Raw genomic sequence first — 19,197 nt, forward strand, 5'->3', positions numbered from 1 at the left:
TGGAATTTAGTTTGCTAGCCGGGAGATGTGCCTGGCTCACGGCTAACTGGTGCTAGCTTCGTGGCAGTGACGTTAGTCACTATATCCAATCGGTAGCAGCAGTGATCCGGTGCCAAGGTCCAGAGTTTACAGCAAGGATCCGGAGGAGTATTGGGCTCTAGCCGTGAATGAGTGGGGTTCGGGTGAACAGCTGAGTAGGCCGGGAGGTGGGCCTCAGGGATAGCTTCCGTACTGGGTACCACGGTGAGTGCAAGCTAGCTGTGAGCTAGCTAGCTGCAAGCTGTGAGCTAGATAGCTGCAAGCTAGCTGTGAAGATCAGAAGTAGTGGTCCAGGGATTCCGGCAGGAATCCGGCGTTGTTGTGGAGAGACAGTCCGATACTGGTAGACTAGCGAGTATTATTCAGGCTAAAAACAGGGCTGGTATCTGTGCAGAAGGTAAAAGCCGCTAGCAGTGGCTAACAATGACTAAATAGCTTGTAGCTAATTAGCTGGTTAGCTGCTGGAGGTTCTTGAATGTGTTCTAAAATGTAAAATAATAGCGATTCCGTATCACAATGGGTGAGTTATCAGGTTATCGGAAGGTATAATCTTATTAAAAATCGAAAAGAGATTGAAAATTAATTGAAATATATATACAAAAAATACGGGCTCCCAAGCCTCAGCGGGCTCGACGGGCTCCCACACCTCAGCGGGGGTGACCGGTCCACTCCTGATCCCCGGGATTGTCCCTTTGGTTGGCGTCCTGCAGCTGGAGCCGAACGCGCCAGGGAGGGGGTACCGTCACGTATGCTCTCTCCAGCACTCTAGGTTACCATGCTCCCGCGAGGTTCTTGAATGTGTTCTAAAATTTTAAATAATAGCGATTCCGTATCACAATGGGTGAGTTATCAGGTTATCGGAAGGTATAATCGAATTAAAAATCGAAAAGAGATTGAAAATAAATTGAAATATATATACAAAAAATATGAAAAATATGAAAAATACAAAAGTACATGAGAGGACAAACAAACATGCTTGTCTTCACTGCTACGCCATCTTGCCCAAAGGGGAGCATCAGGGAGTTTTTTTGTTTTCGTGTTGTAGGTGATGTCGGGTCCTGGTGTCAGAACTGGAGCTAAGGCCTCAGCCGTTTTGTTTGATTTCCACACCTCGGCTGGTTCGACCGGCTACCACGCTTCAGCGGGCTCGACGGGCTCCCACACCTCAGCGGGGGTGACCGGTCCACTCCTGATTCCCGGGATCGTCCCTTTGGTTGGTGTCCTGCGGCTGGAGCCGAACGCGCCAGGGAGGGGGTACCGTCACGTATGCTCTCTCCAGCACTCTAGGTTACCATGCTCCCCCGCGCCTCAGCAGAGGTGACTGGTCCGCTCCTGATCCCTGTTTGGTTGACATCCTGCGGCTGAAGCCGCGCGTCGGGGCGGGGGTACTGTCACGTGTGCTCCCTCTCTGGCCTATAGGTCACCAGGCTGCTCATCATGGCTCACACCTGTCACCATCGTTACGTGCACCTGCGCGTCATTACTCACCTGGACTCCATCACTTCCCTGATTACCTTCCCTATGTATGTCACTCCCTTTGGTTCCTTGCCGAGGCGTCTTTGTTTCAGTTTCTTGCCTGTGCACTGTTCGTGTTTTGTATTATGTTTTCATTTATTAAATTATTCACTCCCTGAACTTGCTTCCTGACTCCCAGCGCACACGTTACATCTGTAGCAATAATAATGTTTGTTTCTAAATCAATTAAAATTCCAGGTTTTCCCGAGAGATTGCGCAAGACACAAACGTTTGCAGAAACAGGGCGTGCCACAAAACAGCAATTGTGTTCGACATTGGGACAGGGTGTAAAGAGACTTTTGAAATATCAAACCTCAAAAAAAAACTGACTGGTGTGCGTAGTTTATGTAAGAGTTGGTGTTGGATGATGAATTATTCATATCACATGTAAACAACTTATGAAATTTCGACATGTTGAAATCAGGAACCAAAGTTCCAAATACAGCCCTGCCATTAGTTGAAGGCAGCCAATCATATAGTTTGAGAAAAGTAGTCACTTCCTGTGATCTGTATTCAAAAACTTTTTGAAGGAGTTGCTTTCTCAGATCTGTATTCAAATAGTTTTAAAAAGTGGTCAATTTCTGAGCGCTGTAGTCATTTTTTGGAATCTATATTTAAAAACTTAATTTCCCGGAAAAACGTACATTCTGCAAAGCATAGTTAAAACTATAGTTATCCACGGTCTGCTCTGTTCCGTATGTGGACATTCCACATCGGGACAGTGTGTAATGATAACTAAATGGAGTTGATATTTTCTGTGGTATTGGGTAATACATAATATAGACTATAAACTAGTTCTGTATATGACTTGTATATGACTTATCATATATAAACTGAACTTGCTTAGTGCAGTGCTCATGTTCCAGGCCATCACCTGGCTAATCACAGGTGAATTATGTCAAACAGAAATAATAATTAAATGCAAACTGTTTGGAAAAAAGTTTAACTTTATGTTACTTCTTAACAGTTTCAATCATGTGCATTGATTAGTGATATTCAGCTTAGTACAATAAATGGACTGTATAGTATACAGTATGTTAGACAGAGTATGTGTCTCTCAGTTGCATTGGTTGGTGGTGCAGCAAAAGGCATCAATGTCCTTGTTGCTTCCCAGCAGCATGCATTCTGACATCTTCATGCATCTCTTGAAGTACGAGATAGCTGTGGAGAGAGAGAAGCGAGACAGGGTAAAACACCAGATATGGAAGACACAAACCAGCACATTTTCTTGATTGGAAATAGCAAACGTTTCCTTAGATGTCAATCAAAAGGATCAGCTTTTTGTGTTTTACCGATTGGTTACTGATCCTCGGGTTACACACATAGTAAAGTGCCTAGTGAAGGGATATACACAGATGAAACTCAGGGTATACTGCCTAGTGAATGGGGATAATAGATACGTACGGAGTGGGGGCTTGAATAAGACCGTGCCGCATGTGTTATGGTCAATACGGCAGGTCTCCACTGTGTTCCTGCAGCCTTTGCCAACACAACGGTTGCATTTCAGGCCCTCTCCTGGAGAAAACAGAATAACAACATGACCTCTGTTGTATTAGAGGGAGTCTGGTTATCCATTGTGTAAACTGGGAGACTGGAGATTAAAGAATGGAGATAAGAATAAGCAAGCAAGCTTTAATCTGGTACAGATGAATGTGTTTATTTGGCATTGTCCCTGTCAAACTTTGATGGGCAGACTCACCAAAGCTACATGCCAGCAGCAGGAGAAGGAGAGAAAAACATATAGCTTTCATCTTTCCTTTGTCTTTCTTCAGGAGTCTGTTGAACTGTCGTTCCGACAATAGAAAAAAGGCATAACCAAAGACTCCCTCTCTGCAGTGGGATGTTCAACAATTGCTACATTTATTTTATTTTTTACCTTTATTTTACTAGGCAAGTCAGTTAAGAACAAATTCTTATTTTCAATGACAGCCTAGGAACAGTGGGATAACTGCCTGTTCAGGGGCAGAACAACAGATTTGTACCTTGTCAGCTCAGGGATTTGAACATGCAACCATTCGGTTACTAGTCCAACGCTCTAACCACTAGGCTACCCTGGTTTATTTGAGCACAGTATCATGAGACAAAGTTATTAGGTGCTGTAGATAGTAGAGTAGTTGCTCACCTGATTGTATTTCCTTTAGGTGTATTGAGCTTCCTTTACTCTCCTCTCCTTCTTCTTCTCCTTTTATACAGCATAGTATGCTAATAAAGCTGTTATCTATGAGTCACTTGTGTGAGATATTGGGCAATCTATTTACTCAGGTTTAGCACAAGTAGTACCCTATGTCTCTCTGTAAAGGAATGGAAATTCCCGGATTTCAAGTGTCATGTTCCACACTGGGACATTCCATATTGGGACAGGGTGTAAAGAACCTTTAGAAATATCAAAGCTCAACAAAACTGACTGGTGTGCATAGTTTATGTAAGAGGTGGTGTTGGGTGATGAATCATTCGTATCACATGTAAACAAGTTCTTCTTATGACATTTCGAGACATATGAAATCAGGAACAAAAGATAACAAATGCCATTTTCATATACTGAATGTATTCCATTGCCATTTGAACTGGGCTCCAGCCACACTCATACCAATGATACAGAAGGTGAGTATGGGCCATGGGTCTTATACGTTGCAGTTGTCCCAGTTGCAGCAGGTGACTCTCAGACCCTCGGTCACACCAAGCTTCAGGCACTCCATCATCTTGAAGCAGGACTTCTGGAAGGTGTTCTCTGGAGAAATAGAGAGAGAAAGATAGAGGGGGGGGGTGATGATGACGATACCCACTGGGCACAGGCATCAGTTCAACATCTAGTTCTGATTACATTTGGTTGAGTTGTCAACTAACGTGAATTCAACATGAAATCAACAAGAAATGTCACCATGACATTGGATTTAGGTTAAAAGCTGGGTGAAAAAAAGAGGAAATGCCCTAACATTGATTAACTTTTGCAAATCCAATTAGTCATCACATAGATTTTGGGGGGGTTAAAATGACGTGGAAACACCGTTGATTCAACCAGTTTTTGTCCAGTGGGTAATGACTGACGACTGAGTGATAATCTTGTAGGTCTACCTAGTAAATAGATTTTTGTTGTGTGTGTGTGTGTGTGTGTGTGTGTGTGTGTGTGTGTGTGTGTGTGTGTGTGTGTGTGTGTGTGTGTGTGTGTGTGTGTGTGTGTGTGTGTGTGTGTGTGTGTGTGTGTGTGTGTGTGTGTGTGTGTGTGTGTGTGTGTCTTTGATTGATTTTCTGGTCGGATTAATAAGGCACTGTGGCGTCTCTGCAGTGATTGTGGCTATATGCCATGCCGACTGAATGGTGTTGGGACTCACCATAAGGGGAAGGTGTCCAGCTCAGGAGGACAGGTCTCCACACAATCACCACTGCCTGGCGTGGCCCCGATACAGTTATGGCACTGCAGGGCCTCACCTGAGAGAGGGGAGAGAGAAAGAGAGAGAAATAGAGAAACATGAACGAAAACTCAACCTTGAAAGTCACTGGCCATAGTCATAGTGCGTAGTCTAGTGCACACTATCGACCTACTATCAAGGTTTTTTTTATCTGAACTTTTGAAAATAAAAACATTAGGATGGTTCAACATGAAGAGATGATATTTACCATAGATGACGGCCACCAGGAGCAGGAGACCAAAAGCAAAGACTTTCATGTTTGGATGTGGTTCTAGGAGATAGAAAGACACATTTCAACAGTATAACCGATATAGACACGAACGTTAACATATTGTTCAATGCCTGAAAGTCTTTCTGTCCTAGGCTCAGACAGACGTTTCAAGCAGGTTCAAAAAGTGTGAGGCAGTGCCCTTTCGCCCATCTTACCTTCTGGACCTCTGCAGGTTTCAGTGTAACTCTCCTTCCTCCGGCCCCTCCTGTTATACAGCAATATGAGACTGATAAAGACAGTGCTGTGGGTAAAGAACCAGATTTTATTTTTTTAAAGTGTTATTTTTAAAGCAAGGACAATGGTGCAGTGTCAGACGTGAATACATACAGTACTGGAATGGGTAGCCTATCACTCAAATGAACGGATCATTGGGTTTAATATCCTGAACTGGCATCAGCTGTAATTGTGATGTAGCCATGTGATTGTGCTATATAGCATTTACAGTAGCTAAATACACCTTTTCATCTTCCACCTATTTTTCATTTTTTTTAAAGGGTTGAAAAAGGTGGGGGGGAGATGAACTATTTGAAATAAACCTGTAAAGCTTTGAAAATTACAATTAAAACATTGAAAAGAAAAAAGGGGAAATATAAAGAGTTGAAATGTTAGGCCTTCCTAGCATGCCAAAGTGGTGGGTAACCTTGAAGAGAAGCCAAACCAAAGGATGAGGAGGCTGTGCAGCTCGCGCTGTGAACCTACCTGATGCTGCAGGTCTGAGTGGGTCCCATTTTGCCTGGCAAAAAAACAAAAAACACTGCATTCCACAGTAAGAACCTTATACAACCGGTCAAGCATGGTGGTTGTCGTGTCATGGTTTGAGAATGCTTTGCTGCCTCAGGATCTGGACAACTTGCCTTAATAGAAGGAACCACAAATTCTGCTCTGTATCAGAGAATTCTACAGGAGAATGTCAGGCCATCCGTCTGTGAGCTGAAACTGAAGCGAAGGTGGGTCATGCAGCAAGACAATGATCCAAAAACACACAATCAAGTCTACATGAAAATGGCTAAAAATAAAGAAATTTGAGGTTTTGGAATGACCTAGTTAAAGTCCAGAGCTAATCTCATTTGAGATGTTGTGAAAGGACTTGAAAACCCACAAATGTTGATGAGTTACAGCAGTCCTGCATGGAAAGGTGGGACAAAAGTCCTCCACATTGACGTGAGAGACTGATCAGCGACTACAGGAAACGTTTGGTTGGAGTCATTGCAACTACAGTGCCTTGCGAAAGTATTAGGCCCCCTTGAACTTTGCGACCTTTTGCCACATTTCAGGCTTCAAACATAAAGATATAAAACTGTATTTTTTTTGTGAAGAATCAACAACAAGTGGGACACAATCATGAAGTGGAAAGACATTTATAGGATATTTCAAACATTTTTAACAAATCAAAAACTGAAAAATTGGGCGTGCAAAATTATTCAGCCCCTTTACTTTCAGTGCAGCAAACTCTCTCCAGAAGTTCAGTGAAGATCTCTGAATGATCCAATGTTGACCTAAATGACTAATGATGATAAATACAATCCACCTGTGTGTAATCAAGTCTCCGTATAAATGCACCTGCACTGTGATAGTCTCAGAGGTCCGTTAAAAGCGCAGAGAGCATCATGAAGAACAAGGAACACACCAGGCAGGTCCGAGATACTGTTGTGAAGAAGTTTAAAGCCGGATTTGGATACAAAAATTTCCGAAGCTTTAAACATCCCAAGGAGCACTGTGCAAGCGATATTATTGAAATGGAAGGAGTACCAGACGACTGCAAATCTACCAAGACCTGGCCGTCCCTCTAAACTTTCAGCTCATACAAGGAGAAGACTGATCAGAGATGCAGCCAAAAGGCCCATGATCACTCTGGATGAACTGCAGAGATCTACAGCTGAGGCGAGAGACTCTGTCCATAGGACAACAATCAGTCGTATATTGCACAAATCTGGCCTTTATGGAAGAGTGGCAAGAAGAAAGCCATTTCTTAAAGATATCCATAAAAAGTGTCGTTTAAAGTTTGCCACAAGCCACCTGGGAGACACACCAAACATGTGGAAGAAGGTGCTCTGGTCAGATGAAACCAAAATTGAACTTTTTGGCAACAATGCCAAACGTTATGTTTGGCGTAAAAGCAACACAGCTCATCACACTGAACACACCATCCCCACTGTCAAACATGGTGGTGGCAGCATCATGGTTTGGGGCTGCTTTTCTTCAGCAGGGACAGGGAAGATGGTTAAAATTGATGGGAAGATGGATGGAGCCAAATACAGGACCATTCTGGAAGAAAACCTGATGGAGTCTGCAAAAGACCTGAGACTGGGACGGAGATTTGTCTTCCAACAAGACAATGATCCAAAACATAAAGCAAAATCTACAATGGAATGGTTCAAAAATAAACATATCCAGGTGTTAGAATGGCCAAGTCAAAGTCCAGACCTGAATCCAATCGAGAATCTGTGGAAAGAACTGAAAACTGCTGTTCACAAATGCTCTCCATCCAACCTCACTGAGCTCGAGCTGTTTTGCAAGGAGGAATGGGAAAAAATGTCAGTCTCTCGATGTGCAAAACTGATAGAGACATACCCCAAGCGACTTACAGCTGTAATCGCAGCAAAAGGTGGCGCTACAAAGTATTAACTTAAGGGGGCTGAATAATTTTGCACGCCCAATTTTTCAGTTTTTGATTTGTTAAAGTTTGAAATATCCAATAAATGTCGTTCCACTTCATGATTGTGTCCCACTTGTTGTTGATTCTTCACAAAAAAATACAGTTTTATATCTTTATGTTTGAAGCCTGAAATGTGGCAAAAGGTCGCAAAGTTCAAGGGGGCCGAATACTTTCGCAAGGCACTGTAAATGTGGCACAACCAGTTATTGAGTGAAAGGGGTTATTTACTTTTTCACACAAGGGCATTGAGTGTTGCATAACTTTGTTTATGAAATAAATGAAATAAGTATATCATTGTTGTGTTATTTGTTCACTCAGGTTCCCTTTATCTAATATTAGGTTTTGGTTGAAGATCTGATAACATTCAGTATAAAAATATGTAACAATAGAGAAGATTAGAAAGGGGGCAAATACTTTTTTTACAGCACTGTACTGACAATATGCCAAATAAAATGGGACTATACTGTACGTTTAAAACAGGTTAAAACAATAATGTTCTCACTTTATTTGTCACGCCCTGACCTTAGAGAGCGTTTTTATGTCTCTATTTGGGTTGGTCAGGGTGTGATTTGTGTGGGCATTCTATGTTCTTTATTTCTATGTTTTGGGTTTCTATGTTTTGGCAAGGGTATGGTTATCAGGGACAGGTGTCTATCGTTGTCTCTGATTGGGAATCATATTTAGGCAGCTTCTTTGGCCACCTTAGGTTGTGGGATGTGACGTTCGTTGTTCTTTTGGTTGGTGTTCAGATTAAATAAAGTATCATGAACACGTACCACGCTGCACCTTGGTCCACTTCTTCCGACGAGCGTTACATTATTTGCTTCCAGAGAAATAGAATACAATACATATAGAATAAAATGGATATACAGTGGGGCAAAAAAGTATTTAGTCAGCCACCAATTGTGCAAGTTCTCCCACTTAAAAAGATGAGAAAGACCTGTAATTTCCATCATAGGTACACTTCAACTAAGACAGACAAAATGAGGGGGAAAAATCCAGAAAATCACATTGTAGGATTTTTAAAGAATTTATTTACAAATTATGGTGGAAAATAAGTATTTGGTCAATAACAAAAGATTCTCAATACTTTGTTATATACCCTTTGTTGGCAATGACAGAGGTCAGACGTTTTCTCTAAATCTTCACAAGGTTTTCACACACTGTTTCTGGGATTTTGGCCCATTCCTTCATGCAGATCTCCTCTAGAGCAGTGATGTTTTGGGGCTGTTGCTGGGCGACACGGACTTTCAACTCCCTCCAAAGATTTTCTATGGGGTTGAGATCTGGAGACTGGCTAGGCCACTCCAGGACCTTGAAATGCTTCTTATGAATCCACACCTTCGTTGCCTGGGCGGTGTGTTTGGGATCATTGTCATGCTGAAAGACCCAGCCACGTTTCATCTTAAATGCCCTTGCTGATGGAAGAAGGTTTTCACTCAATCTCATGATACATAGCCCCATTCATTCTTTCCTTTACACAGATCAGTCGTCCTGGTCCCTTTGCAGAAAAACAGCCCCAAAGCATGATGTTTCCACCCCCATGCTTCTCAGTAGGTATGGTGTTCTTTGGATGCAACTCAGCATTCTTTGTCCTCCAAACACGACGAGTTGGGTTTTTACCAAAAAGTTATATTTTGGTTTCATCTGACCATATGACTGTCTCCCAATCTTCTTCTGGATCATCCAAATGCTCTCTAGCAAACTTCAGACGGGCCTGGACATGTACTGGCTTAAGCAGGGGGACACGTCTGGCACTGCAGGATTTGAGTCCCTGGCGGCATAGTTGTGTTACTGATGGTAGGCTTTGTTACTTTGGTCCCAGCTCTCTGCAGGTCATTCACTAGGTCCCCCCGCGTGGTTCTGGGATTTTTGCTCACCGTTCTTGTGGTAATTTTGACCCCACGGGGTGAGATCTTGTGTGGAGCCCCAGATCGAGGGAGATTATCAGTGGTCTTGTATGTCTTCCATTTCCTAATAATTGCTCCGAAAGTTGATTTCTTCAAACCAAGCTGCTTACCTATTGCAGATTCAGTCTTCCCAGCCTGGTGCAGGTCCACAATTTTGTTTCTGGCGTCCTTTGACAGCTCTTTGGTCTTGGCCATAGTGGAGTTTGGAGTGTGACTGTTTGAGGTTGTGGACAGGTGTCTTTTATACTGATAACAAGTTCGAACAGGTGCCATTAATACAGGTAACGAGTGGAGGACAGAGGAGCCTCTTAAAGAAGAAGTTACAGGTCTGTGAGAGCCAGAAATCTTGATTGTTTGTAGGTGACCAAATACTTATTTTCCACCATAATTTGCAAGTAAATTCATTAAAAATCCTACAATGTGGGGCTTCCCAGGCTCTGTCGTAACCGGCCGCGACCGGGTGGTCTGTGGGACGACGCACAATTGGATTAATCCTAAATTGGATTATCATGAATTGAACATCACTGGCTACATAAAGGGCTACATAAATCTGATTTGATATTTTCAGTCTCTAAATCTAAGAAACAACAAATTGATTCATTACGTAAACTAGATTTGGTTATTTCAATACTTAGATTTATATGGGATACAGTGCTTTCAGAAAGTATTCATACCCCTTGAAAATTGAAAATGGTTTAAATCTGTTTTTCTTTCATTACCCATCTACACACAATTCCCCATAACAAAAAATTAAAACATGTTTTCAGAAATGTTTGCACATTTATTGAAAATTAAATACATAAATATCTAATTTACATAAATATTCACAGCCCTGATTCAATACAAGTTAGAATCACTGTTGGCAACAATTACAGCTGTGAGTCTTTCTGGGTAAGTCTCTAAGAGCTTTGCACACCTGGATTGTACAATATCTGCACATTATTCTTTTAAAAATTCTTCAAGCATAGATTTTCAAGTCAAAACTGTAACTAGGCAACTCAGCAATATTCAATGTTGTCTTGGTAAGCAACTGCAGTGTATATTTGGCCTTGTGTTTTATGTTTTTGTCCTGCTGAAAGGTGAATTTGTCTCCCCATGGTCTGTTGAAAAGCAAACTGAACCAGGTTTTCCTCTAGGATTTTGCCTATGCTTGGCTCTATTACGTTTATTTTTACACTTAAAAACGCCATCGTCCTTGCCAAAGACAAGCATACCTATAACCTGTTGCAGCCACCACTATGCTTGAAAATATGAGTGTTATTCAGTGATGTGTTGGATTTGTCCCAAACATAACACTTTGTATTCAGGACATAAACTTAACTTCTTTGCAGGTTTAATTTAGTGCTAACAGGATGCATGATTTGAAATATGTTTTATTCTGAACAGGCTTTCATCTATTCACTCTGTCATTTAGGTTGGTATCGTGTTAGGAAGGACACCTGTCTAAGCAAGATTTGGTGCCCCGTCACCAAGAGGGCAAAATGTTTTAGTAGCCCCCCCTCTTGACGGCAGAGAGAAAAATGTATGTTTTAAAGTTAATTTGCAATTCTACCCATTTTGTCATGAGGCATACAGAAAATGTTGCAGTTTTAAAACATTTTCTGCAGTGCTACACATTTTGTCATGGGGTGGAGAGAAAATGTAGCAATTTTATAACAGATTTCAAACAATTCTGCTAATTTTGCAATTTGGCAGAGATACATTCTGCATTTTTAAAGCACATTTCCTTCAATTCTACCCATGTGGAGACTTAACCTAATGATGAACCTCGTATTCATAATTTTCAGCAACAAACCAGTGTCTACATACAGTGCCTTCAGAAAGTATTCAGAGCCCTTGACTTTTTCCACATTTTGTTAAGTTAGAGCCTTATTCTAAAATGGATTTTAAAAATCCTTAGCAATCTACACACAATACCCCATAATGACAAAGCAAAAACAGGTTTTTAAAATTTTTTGCAAATGTATTAAAAATAAAAAACAGAAATACGTTATTTAGATGTTTCTACAACTTGTTTCGAGTCTACCTGTGGTAAATTCAATTGATTGGACATGATTTGGAAAGGCACACAACTGTCTATATAAGTTCCCACAGTTGACAGTGCATGTCAGAGCAAAAACCAAGCCACGACAGAAGGAATGTCCGTAGAGCTTTGAGACAGGATTTTGTCAAGGCACAGATCTAGGGAAGGGTAGCAAAAAATGTCTGCAGCATTGAAGATCCCCAAGAACACAGTGGCCTCCATCATTCTTAAATGGAACAAGTTTGGAACCACCAAGACTGTTCCTAGAGCTGGCCACCCGACCAAACTGAGCAATTGGGGGAGAAGGGTCTTGGTCAGGGAGGTGACCAAGAACCTGATGGTTCCTCTGTGGAGATAGGAGAACCTTCCAGAAGGACAACCATCTCTGCAGCACTGCACCAATCAGGCCTTTATGGTGACCAGACGGAAGCCACTCCTCAGTTTGTTTGCACATGACAGCCGATTTGGTTTTTGCCAAAAGGCACCTAAAGACTCTCAGACCATGAGAAACAAGATTCTCTGGTCTGATGAAACCAAGATTGGACTCTTTGGCCTCAATGCCATTCGTCACGTCTGGAGGAAACCTGGCACCATCCCTATGGTAAAGCTGTGGGGATGTTTTTCAGCAGCAGGGTCTAGGAGACTAGTCAGGATCGAGGCAAAGATGAACAGAGCAAAGTACAAAGAGATCCTTGATGAAAACATGCTCCAGAGGGCTCAGGACCTCAGACAGAGACAAAGGTTCGGTTCCCCTTCCAACAGGACAACGACCCTAAGCACACAGCCAAGACAATGCAGGTGTGGCTTCGGGACAAGTCTCTGAATGTCCTTGAGTGGCCCATTAAGAGCCCGGATATCAAACATCTCTGGAGAGACCTGAAAATAGCTGTGCAGCAACACTCCCCATCCAACCTGACAAAGGTTGAGAGGATCTGCAGAGAAGAATGGGAGAAACTCCCCAAATACAGGTGTGCCAAGCTTGTAGCGTCATACCCAAGAAGAATCAAGGCTGTAATCACTGCCCAAGGTGCTTCAACAAAGTATTGAGTAAAGGGTCTGAATACTGATGTAAATGCATATTTTTTTATATTTTTTTAAAGAAATAAGCAAAAAATTCTATAAACCTGTTTTGGCTTTGTCATTATGTGGTATTGTGTGTAGATCAATGAGGGGAAAAAATAAAGGCAGTGAATGTGAAAACAGTGCGCGTCTATGATCTGTGGTTAAAAAGATAATGTCCTAAAACAAATGCTTCTCTGTGACATCACATGGTAGGATTAGAAGTACAAAACAGTGATTTTCAAAACCTGGATGTCACGGTGGTATGAAGAGAGTCGGGAGACAGGCGCAGGAATGTGTAATAGGGTTTTTTATTAATCCCAAATTACAGAGTGCCGTGTAAGGGCACGGCGACGAAGACCAAATAAACACACAATAAAAACACAGGGTTGAAACCCAAACAAAAGAGAGAGGAGTACCTTGAATAAATACACACGCGTACAATGATTAACCCACAGGATGAGACCTGTAATCATCTGCGCAATCCACAAGGGCACGAAAGCCAAAACACACAGCACAGGTACTCACACAGCACCAGCAGACATAGTAACAATAATCGACAAGACTATGGAAACCAAAGGACACATATATTCAAATGCTAATCAGTGAGAATAAGGGACAGGTGTGCGTGATGAAAGTTCCGGAGGGATTCGTGACACCTGAACGAGTATCTAGCACACGGTAGGGTATTTTCTTGCTCCCCACATCACCTTGAATCTCATATTGCCTAAATTTTTTTAACCTTTTGATGATGTCATCGGGTAGAACATTTCAACTTTATATTTAATTCTACAAAACTTAGAAATGAGCCAATTTCACATATGTTGACACTGGTATTGTGCTAACCCTAACCCTAACATGCAAATGAGGTTGAAAAGTTGCCCTTTAAAGCAAATTACCTGCCATTCTAATAATTTTGCCATGGGGCAGAGATTATTTTTTAAAACAGCACATTTTATTTGCTGGAGCACCCACCCATAGCACGCGCTCCAGCAGGTATATTTCACGGGTCACCTCCAATACCAATTCCTCCTTTGGTCGCCTTTCCTTCCAGTTCTCTGCTGCCAATGACAGGCACGAACTGCAATAATCACTGCAGCTGGAGACTCATATCTGCTTCACTTGCTTTAAGCACCAGCTGTCAGAACAGCTCACAGATCACTGCACCTGTAAATAGCTCATCTGTAAATAGCCCATCCAACTACGTCATCCCCATACTGTTATTTATTTTGCTCCTTTGCACCCCAGTATCTCTACTTGCACACTCATCTTCTACACACCTATCACTCCAGTGTTTAATTGGTATATTGTAATTATTTCGCCACTATGGCCTATTTATTGCCTTACCTCCCTTATCCTACCTCATTTGCACACACTGTATATAGACTTTTTCTATTGTATTATTGAATGTATGTTTGTTTATTCCATGTGTAACTCTGTGTTGTTGTTTGTGTCACACTGCTTTGCTTTATCTTGGCCAGGTCGCAGTTGTAAATGAGAACTTGTTCTCAACTAGCCTACCTGGTTAAATAAAAATAAATAAATAACACATTTAATGCAGTTGTACACATTTGCCATGGGGCACAGAGATATTTTTGCCGTTTTAAAGAAAGTTTTCTGCAGTTCTACACTTTTGCCATGCAGTGGAGAGAAAATGTTGAAATGTTATAACACGTTCTATGCAATTCTACTCATTTTGCCATGTGGCAGACAGAACTATTTGCCGTTTTAAAGCCAATTTACTGCATTTCTACAAACATGCCCCAAGTTTAGATAACTGGCCAGTCAAACTTAGCAATCTAAAAATTGTTAGCTGACATAGCTAATTGAGTGACTGTCAGTGACAGACAAAACAATATTTTGAACTTGCACCTTGTGTATTCGGCTATTTTAACTCGCAACAATAAGTTCAGACCCCGACTTAGTTCCAAAAAAAACACACATAAGCGACTACTTATGTCACTTATGCCTGGAGCCGGCCTTGGTAGTGACTTGGTGTATTGATACACCATCCAAAGTGTAATTATAATTATAATTACAACTTCACCATGCTCAAAGGGACATTCAATGTCTGCTTTTTAAAGTTTTTACCCATCTACCAATAGGTGCCCTTCTTTGCGGGGCATTGGAAAACCTCGCTGGTCTTTGTGTTTGAATCTGTGCTTAGAATTCACTTTATGTGTGGGGTACAGAGACGAGGTAGTCTTTTAAAAATCATGTTAAACAATATTATTGCACACAGTGAGTCCATGCAACTTATGTGACTTGTTAAGCTAATTTGTACTCCTGAACTTATTTAGGCTTTCAACAACAAAGGGGTTGAATACTTATTGACTCAAATGGAAGGCTGACATTTCAGCTTTTCATTTTTAAATCATTTATAAACATTTTGAAAAAACGTGATTCCATTTTAAAATGATGGGGTCTTGTGTGTAGACCAGAGACACAAAATCTCAACTTAAACACTTTTAAAGTCAGACTGCATCACAACAAAATGTGGAAAAAGTCAAGGGTTGTGAATATTTTTCTGAATGCACTGTATATCCCCAAAGCAAAGGACCAAATGTACAACCATGCTAAATGTTGTTCCATTCTTGCAATTACATTTATATCCACTGGAGGGCACTATTAACACACTAATATCCACTGAGAATGACAGATAGACAGACTTCTGTGTCATAATTATGGTTTTATCCAGACAAAACCAGTTTACCCGAGATGTGTACACATATAATAGAACACAAAATGTATTAACACACATTTATTACTTTGCTTACAAATGTTTTGTTCCTTCAATTTCTTAGTTAAGCTCTGTGCTTTGTGCTCTCTGGAGTAGCCTTGTACTAATGATAACACAGCTATAAATGACTTATATAAAATAAATAGTGAAATAGTAGCAAAGCAAAATAATATTCAAATGTGAAAATTAGATTTCATCGTCTAGGCCACAACATATCCAGGGCACTCATGCACACACAAACACACACACACACACCACAATTGTGTGTTTAAAGTGTTTTGGGAAGTACACAACTACATCCAGTGAGCACTGATAAGTCAAAATTGTCAAGGTTCATAAATGTACATTCAAATAAAGACATTTGGTGTGTTCAATAAGCTTACAATGCAGTTATATAACAGTCTTGTTCAGAGATTATAAAGACATTCTCCCTGTATAAGCTATGGGGCTACACATTGGCTGCCTCCCAGGCTTTGACACAATGTCTGGAGTCCCTTTGCCAGCTGCTATGCATTTGGAATCTCTCTTTCTCTCTCTGTATCTCTTTCCTCACTTTCTCTTCTTCTCTCTGTTGTCTGACAGGCCCACTGATTCTAACACAAACAGACACATCCTCTCCCCTCCTCCTGTTGTCCTGGCCACGGCCACCAGTGGGAAGTTAAGTAGTAAATCCCACCGGTCCTTCACCCTGAGGATGAGTTGATGGAAGCAGTCCACATGTTCAAAGCTGGCCTTGTCTGTGACAGAGAACACGATGAGGAACCCTTCCCCAGTCCTCATGTACTGTTCCCTCATAGCACTGAACTCCTCTTGGCCTGCTGTATCCAGAACTGCAGAGACAAGCACGATCAGACAGGTCCCACATGTAACATCTACACTGAGAACAGTATTATGAATGATCCTGGTTATCCATAAATATGTGTAGCTGTGTGCTGATCCCTCAGATCTAACAATGGCTGCACAATAATATGATCCTTTTTTCTCCTTATCACAGAACATTCCATCGTGTTCTTCAGTACATTGGAAAGATTATTACGGGGAAAACGAGATAGTACTTTTGCCAGGTTAAGAGGTTGGGCTTCTTATTTGTAATGTATGTGCTATCTATAAATCCATTTACCGTCCAATATGGCCCACTGGGCATCAATCTCAGTGTGTTTGAGGTAGGAGTCCTCGATGGTGGGGTCATAATCAGGGACAAAGATCTTCTGAAAGAACTGAATGGTGAGAGCACTCTTCCCCACTCCCCCATCCCCCACCACTACCAGCTTATACGTGGGGAGATTGTCGCTGAGAACAGTGCTCGTTGCCATAGTGACAGCCATGCTATACCTGAACACAGAGGGAAGACAGAAGATGGTGTATGTCTAAACTGATGCCATTTAGAATGGGCTTTTTGGCCCTCTCTTGCTCTGGACAAAAATACCTGACAAAAATCACAAATGAAATGCCACAGGTAATAGTGTGGTAATAGAATACATCTTAAAATGAATATTATAAAAGCAGAGATCCTTCTTTTCCACTGCAATGCATAGAAAACATGGTAATCATAATGTTTTATCTTCCATTCCTTATATAGTTGCTTACTCACTGGGCATAAAACAGTATCATTCTTATGTTGGAATACCCACACCTTCTCACTGAAAACATCAAACACTCAAACAAGGCTGAGGTCTGTACTGTAGCTGTCTATCCCTCGTCTGCTGGATCTTCACTGACGTACTTAAGTCAGGGAATCACCCACACACACACGCCATGAGTAAGCAAACCCAGCCTGCAGCTCCATACAATGGCACTGGCCTAACAGGATGAGGTCACACAGAGAGTTCTTCCTTCCTGCAGTCAACAATGGCGGGACGTGGATGGTTTCCTTTCTCGGTGGATACTGTAGCCTGTGTCCCTGGCCAAAGCAGGAAAGGGACCCAGATGCCCGTGGAACTTACAGGCCCTCCAGAACAATGTTGTAGCCAGAGAATGGGCCAAGGGCCGACCAACTCCAACAATTCTCAGTCAAACCTGGGGGCTGGGGGAGACCCTATTCTGAGGGATACTTCTCTGGGTTCCAAGGGGTATCATATTCTCTAGGGCAGGTTTGGCCCACATGGAGGGGGGGGGGGGATTTGTCCCCAAAGTGTTCAGGGAACAACAAAAATACATTTTTTTTACATAAAAGACTGTAAAAACACAAGGAAATCAGCTTCAAGTTATTTTAATCTAAGAAATATATTAAAGTATTCCCACGCATAATAGAGAGACACGTGATCTCATTCAAATGATAGCAAGGTTTTAAATAATTGTTGTAGATATTATATCTATTGGGCTTCTTGTGTACAATTTGATGTCTACAAATTATTTGCAATTATGTTCCAGCCCCCCGCCCACCCGCTCAAGAAAAACATCGGCCCACGGCTGAATCTAGTTGATGATCCCTGCTCTAGGGTCGTTATGAAAATACTGTTTTTTTTTGTTGAAGTATTCAAGATAGACCTTTAAGTTATTTTTCAGTTATATGTCATCAAAGGCTGTACTAATGGCATATTATGTAGGCCTACCTGCAGAGCACAACCTTTTGATCAAGAGGACTAATAATGTATGTAGTCTAACGTGGGTGAATCCTTATTTCTCAGACACATTTCGCGCACACATTCACCTCATTTGTGATCAGTCAGATCTGTGACTCATAAATCCCCATTCGTCTGTGATTCACAAATCCCATAACCCCACTGAACACTTTAGTTTTTATTGTGCCATATTCGACCCAATAACAAGGTTGAAAAATGATTTGCTTAGGCATAACCAGATACAGTGGGATCTCGTATTGTAAAATGCCTCGCCATACCATATTATGCCAAGGTATAATTTGATTTCACACACATTTCAGTAGGATACAGCTAGTTGTGACTTTACATCTGAAAACACCAGACATCTCAAAGCAACGCAATCTGTAGTAGCCGATTAAATAAAAAAAGCTTACCCCAATATATTTACTGTAAAGTCGCCTGCATGAAGTCACATTTCTTGCCTTCCCATGTTGACTTCATTCAGATCTGTACATTTCTATCCAATCAATTTCATATCACAGCTGCTGGAAAAGCCAGCATCTGCCACAAAAATGGAACAGTTACTTTGCGTTGCAACAGCTGATACGATAGGTTTGCTCCAAGCGGGAGAAGGGGGGGTCAACATTTCTTAATGGAAAATAAGCCATTATTTGAATGATTATAGGTCACATTTAGAGTTTGTCGGGCTTAATTTAAGTGCTTAAATTATTATTATGTTTTTTAGCCTGCCAGTTTTGGAGGGTAAGTAAAACAATATTTGAACAGGAGCCCCATGATGTAGAAATGGAGCATTCCACAATGTCTCAAGTCCAGATGTGATCATATACAAATAATGTAAGTAATTTTCAACCAGTGTATAGCCTATTGCTTATTTACAAAGTATCTATAAACTATCTACAAAAACGAATAAAGAACCATTTATTAACAACTTACAAACTCTCCATGAATCATTTTAAGTAGGCAACACCTTAATGTTACTTACGATTTACCTACAAGTGGGCAGTTCTAGATGAGGA

General features: G+C 41.3%; 1 protein-coding gene across 3 annotated transcripts; it reads right to left on the reverse strand.

Annotated features, from left to right (window-relative positions):
• Nucleotides 1–2,676: 2,676 nt before the first annotated feature.
• Nucleotides 2,677–18,740, reverse strand: LOC124011373 (ras-related protein M-Ras-like). Of its 3 annotated transcripts, none has more exons than XR_006834576.1 (6): nt 18,595–18,740; nt 5,388–5,473; nt 5,170–5,232; nt 4,884–4,980; nt 2,959–4,282; nt 2,677–2,715 (listed from the first exon to the last, which is right to left on the reverse strand). XR_006834576.1 is itself a non-coding variant. In XM_046324687.1 (3 exons), exons 2-3 carry the CDS (start codon nt 16,943–16,945, stop codon nt 16,170–16,172), a joined length of 486 nt encoding a protein of 161 aa, XP_046180643.1. In that variant the 5' UTR covers nt 16,946–16,952; nt 18,595–18,740; the 3' UTR covers nt 15,255–16,169. The 3 variants fall into 3 exon arrangements, 1 of the variants encoding a protein (XP_046180643.1); XR_006834575.1 differs by having other exon boundaries at nt 5,388–6,168; XM_046324687.1 differs by lacking the exons at nt 2,677–2,715; nt 2,959–4,282; nt 4,884–4,980; nt 5,170–5,232; nt 5,388–5,473 and adding exons at nt 15,255–16,450; nt 16,741–16,952.
• Nucleotides 18,741–19,197: the final 457 nt, after the last annotated feature.

Source organism: Oncorhynchus gorbuscha, linkage group LG23 (genome assembly GCF_021184085.1).
Source record: "Oncorhynchus gorbuscha isolate QuinsamMale2020 ecotype Even-year linkage group LG23, OgorEven_v1.0, whole genome shotgun sequence".
Lineage (NCBI taxonomy): Eukaryota > Metazoa > Chordata > Actinopteri > Salmoniformes > Salmonidae > Oncorhynchus > Oncorhynchus gorbuscha.

Excerpts from the sequence above, each read along its gene's own strand:
- LOC124011373 (XM_046324687.1), bottom strand. The coding sequence starts at position 16,945 with ATGGCTGTCACTATGGCAACGAGCACTGTTCTCAGCGACAATCTCCCC. Across the intron at positions 16,451-16,740 it reads CCAGTGGGCCATATTGGACG|TTCTGGATACAGCAGGCCAA; the intron begins GTAAATGGATTT and ends TTGTCTCTGCAG.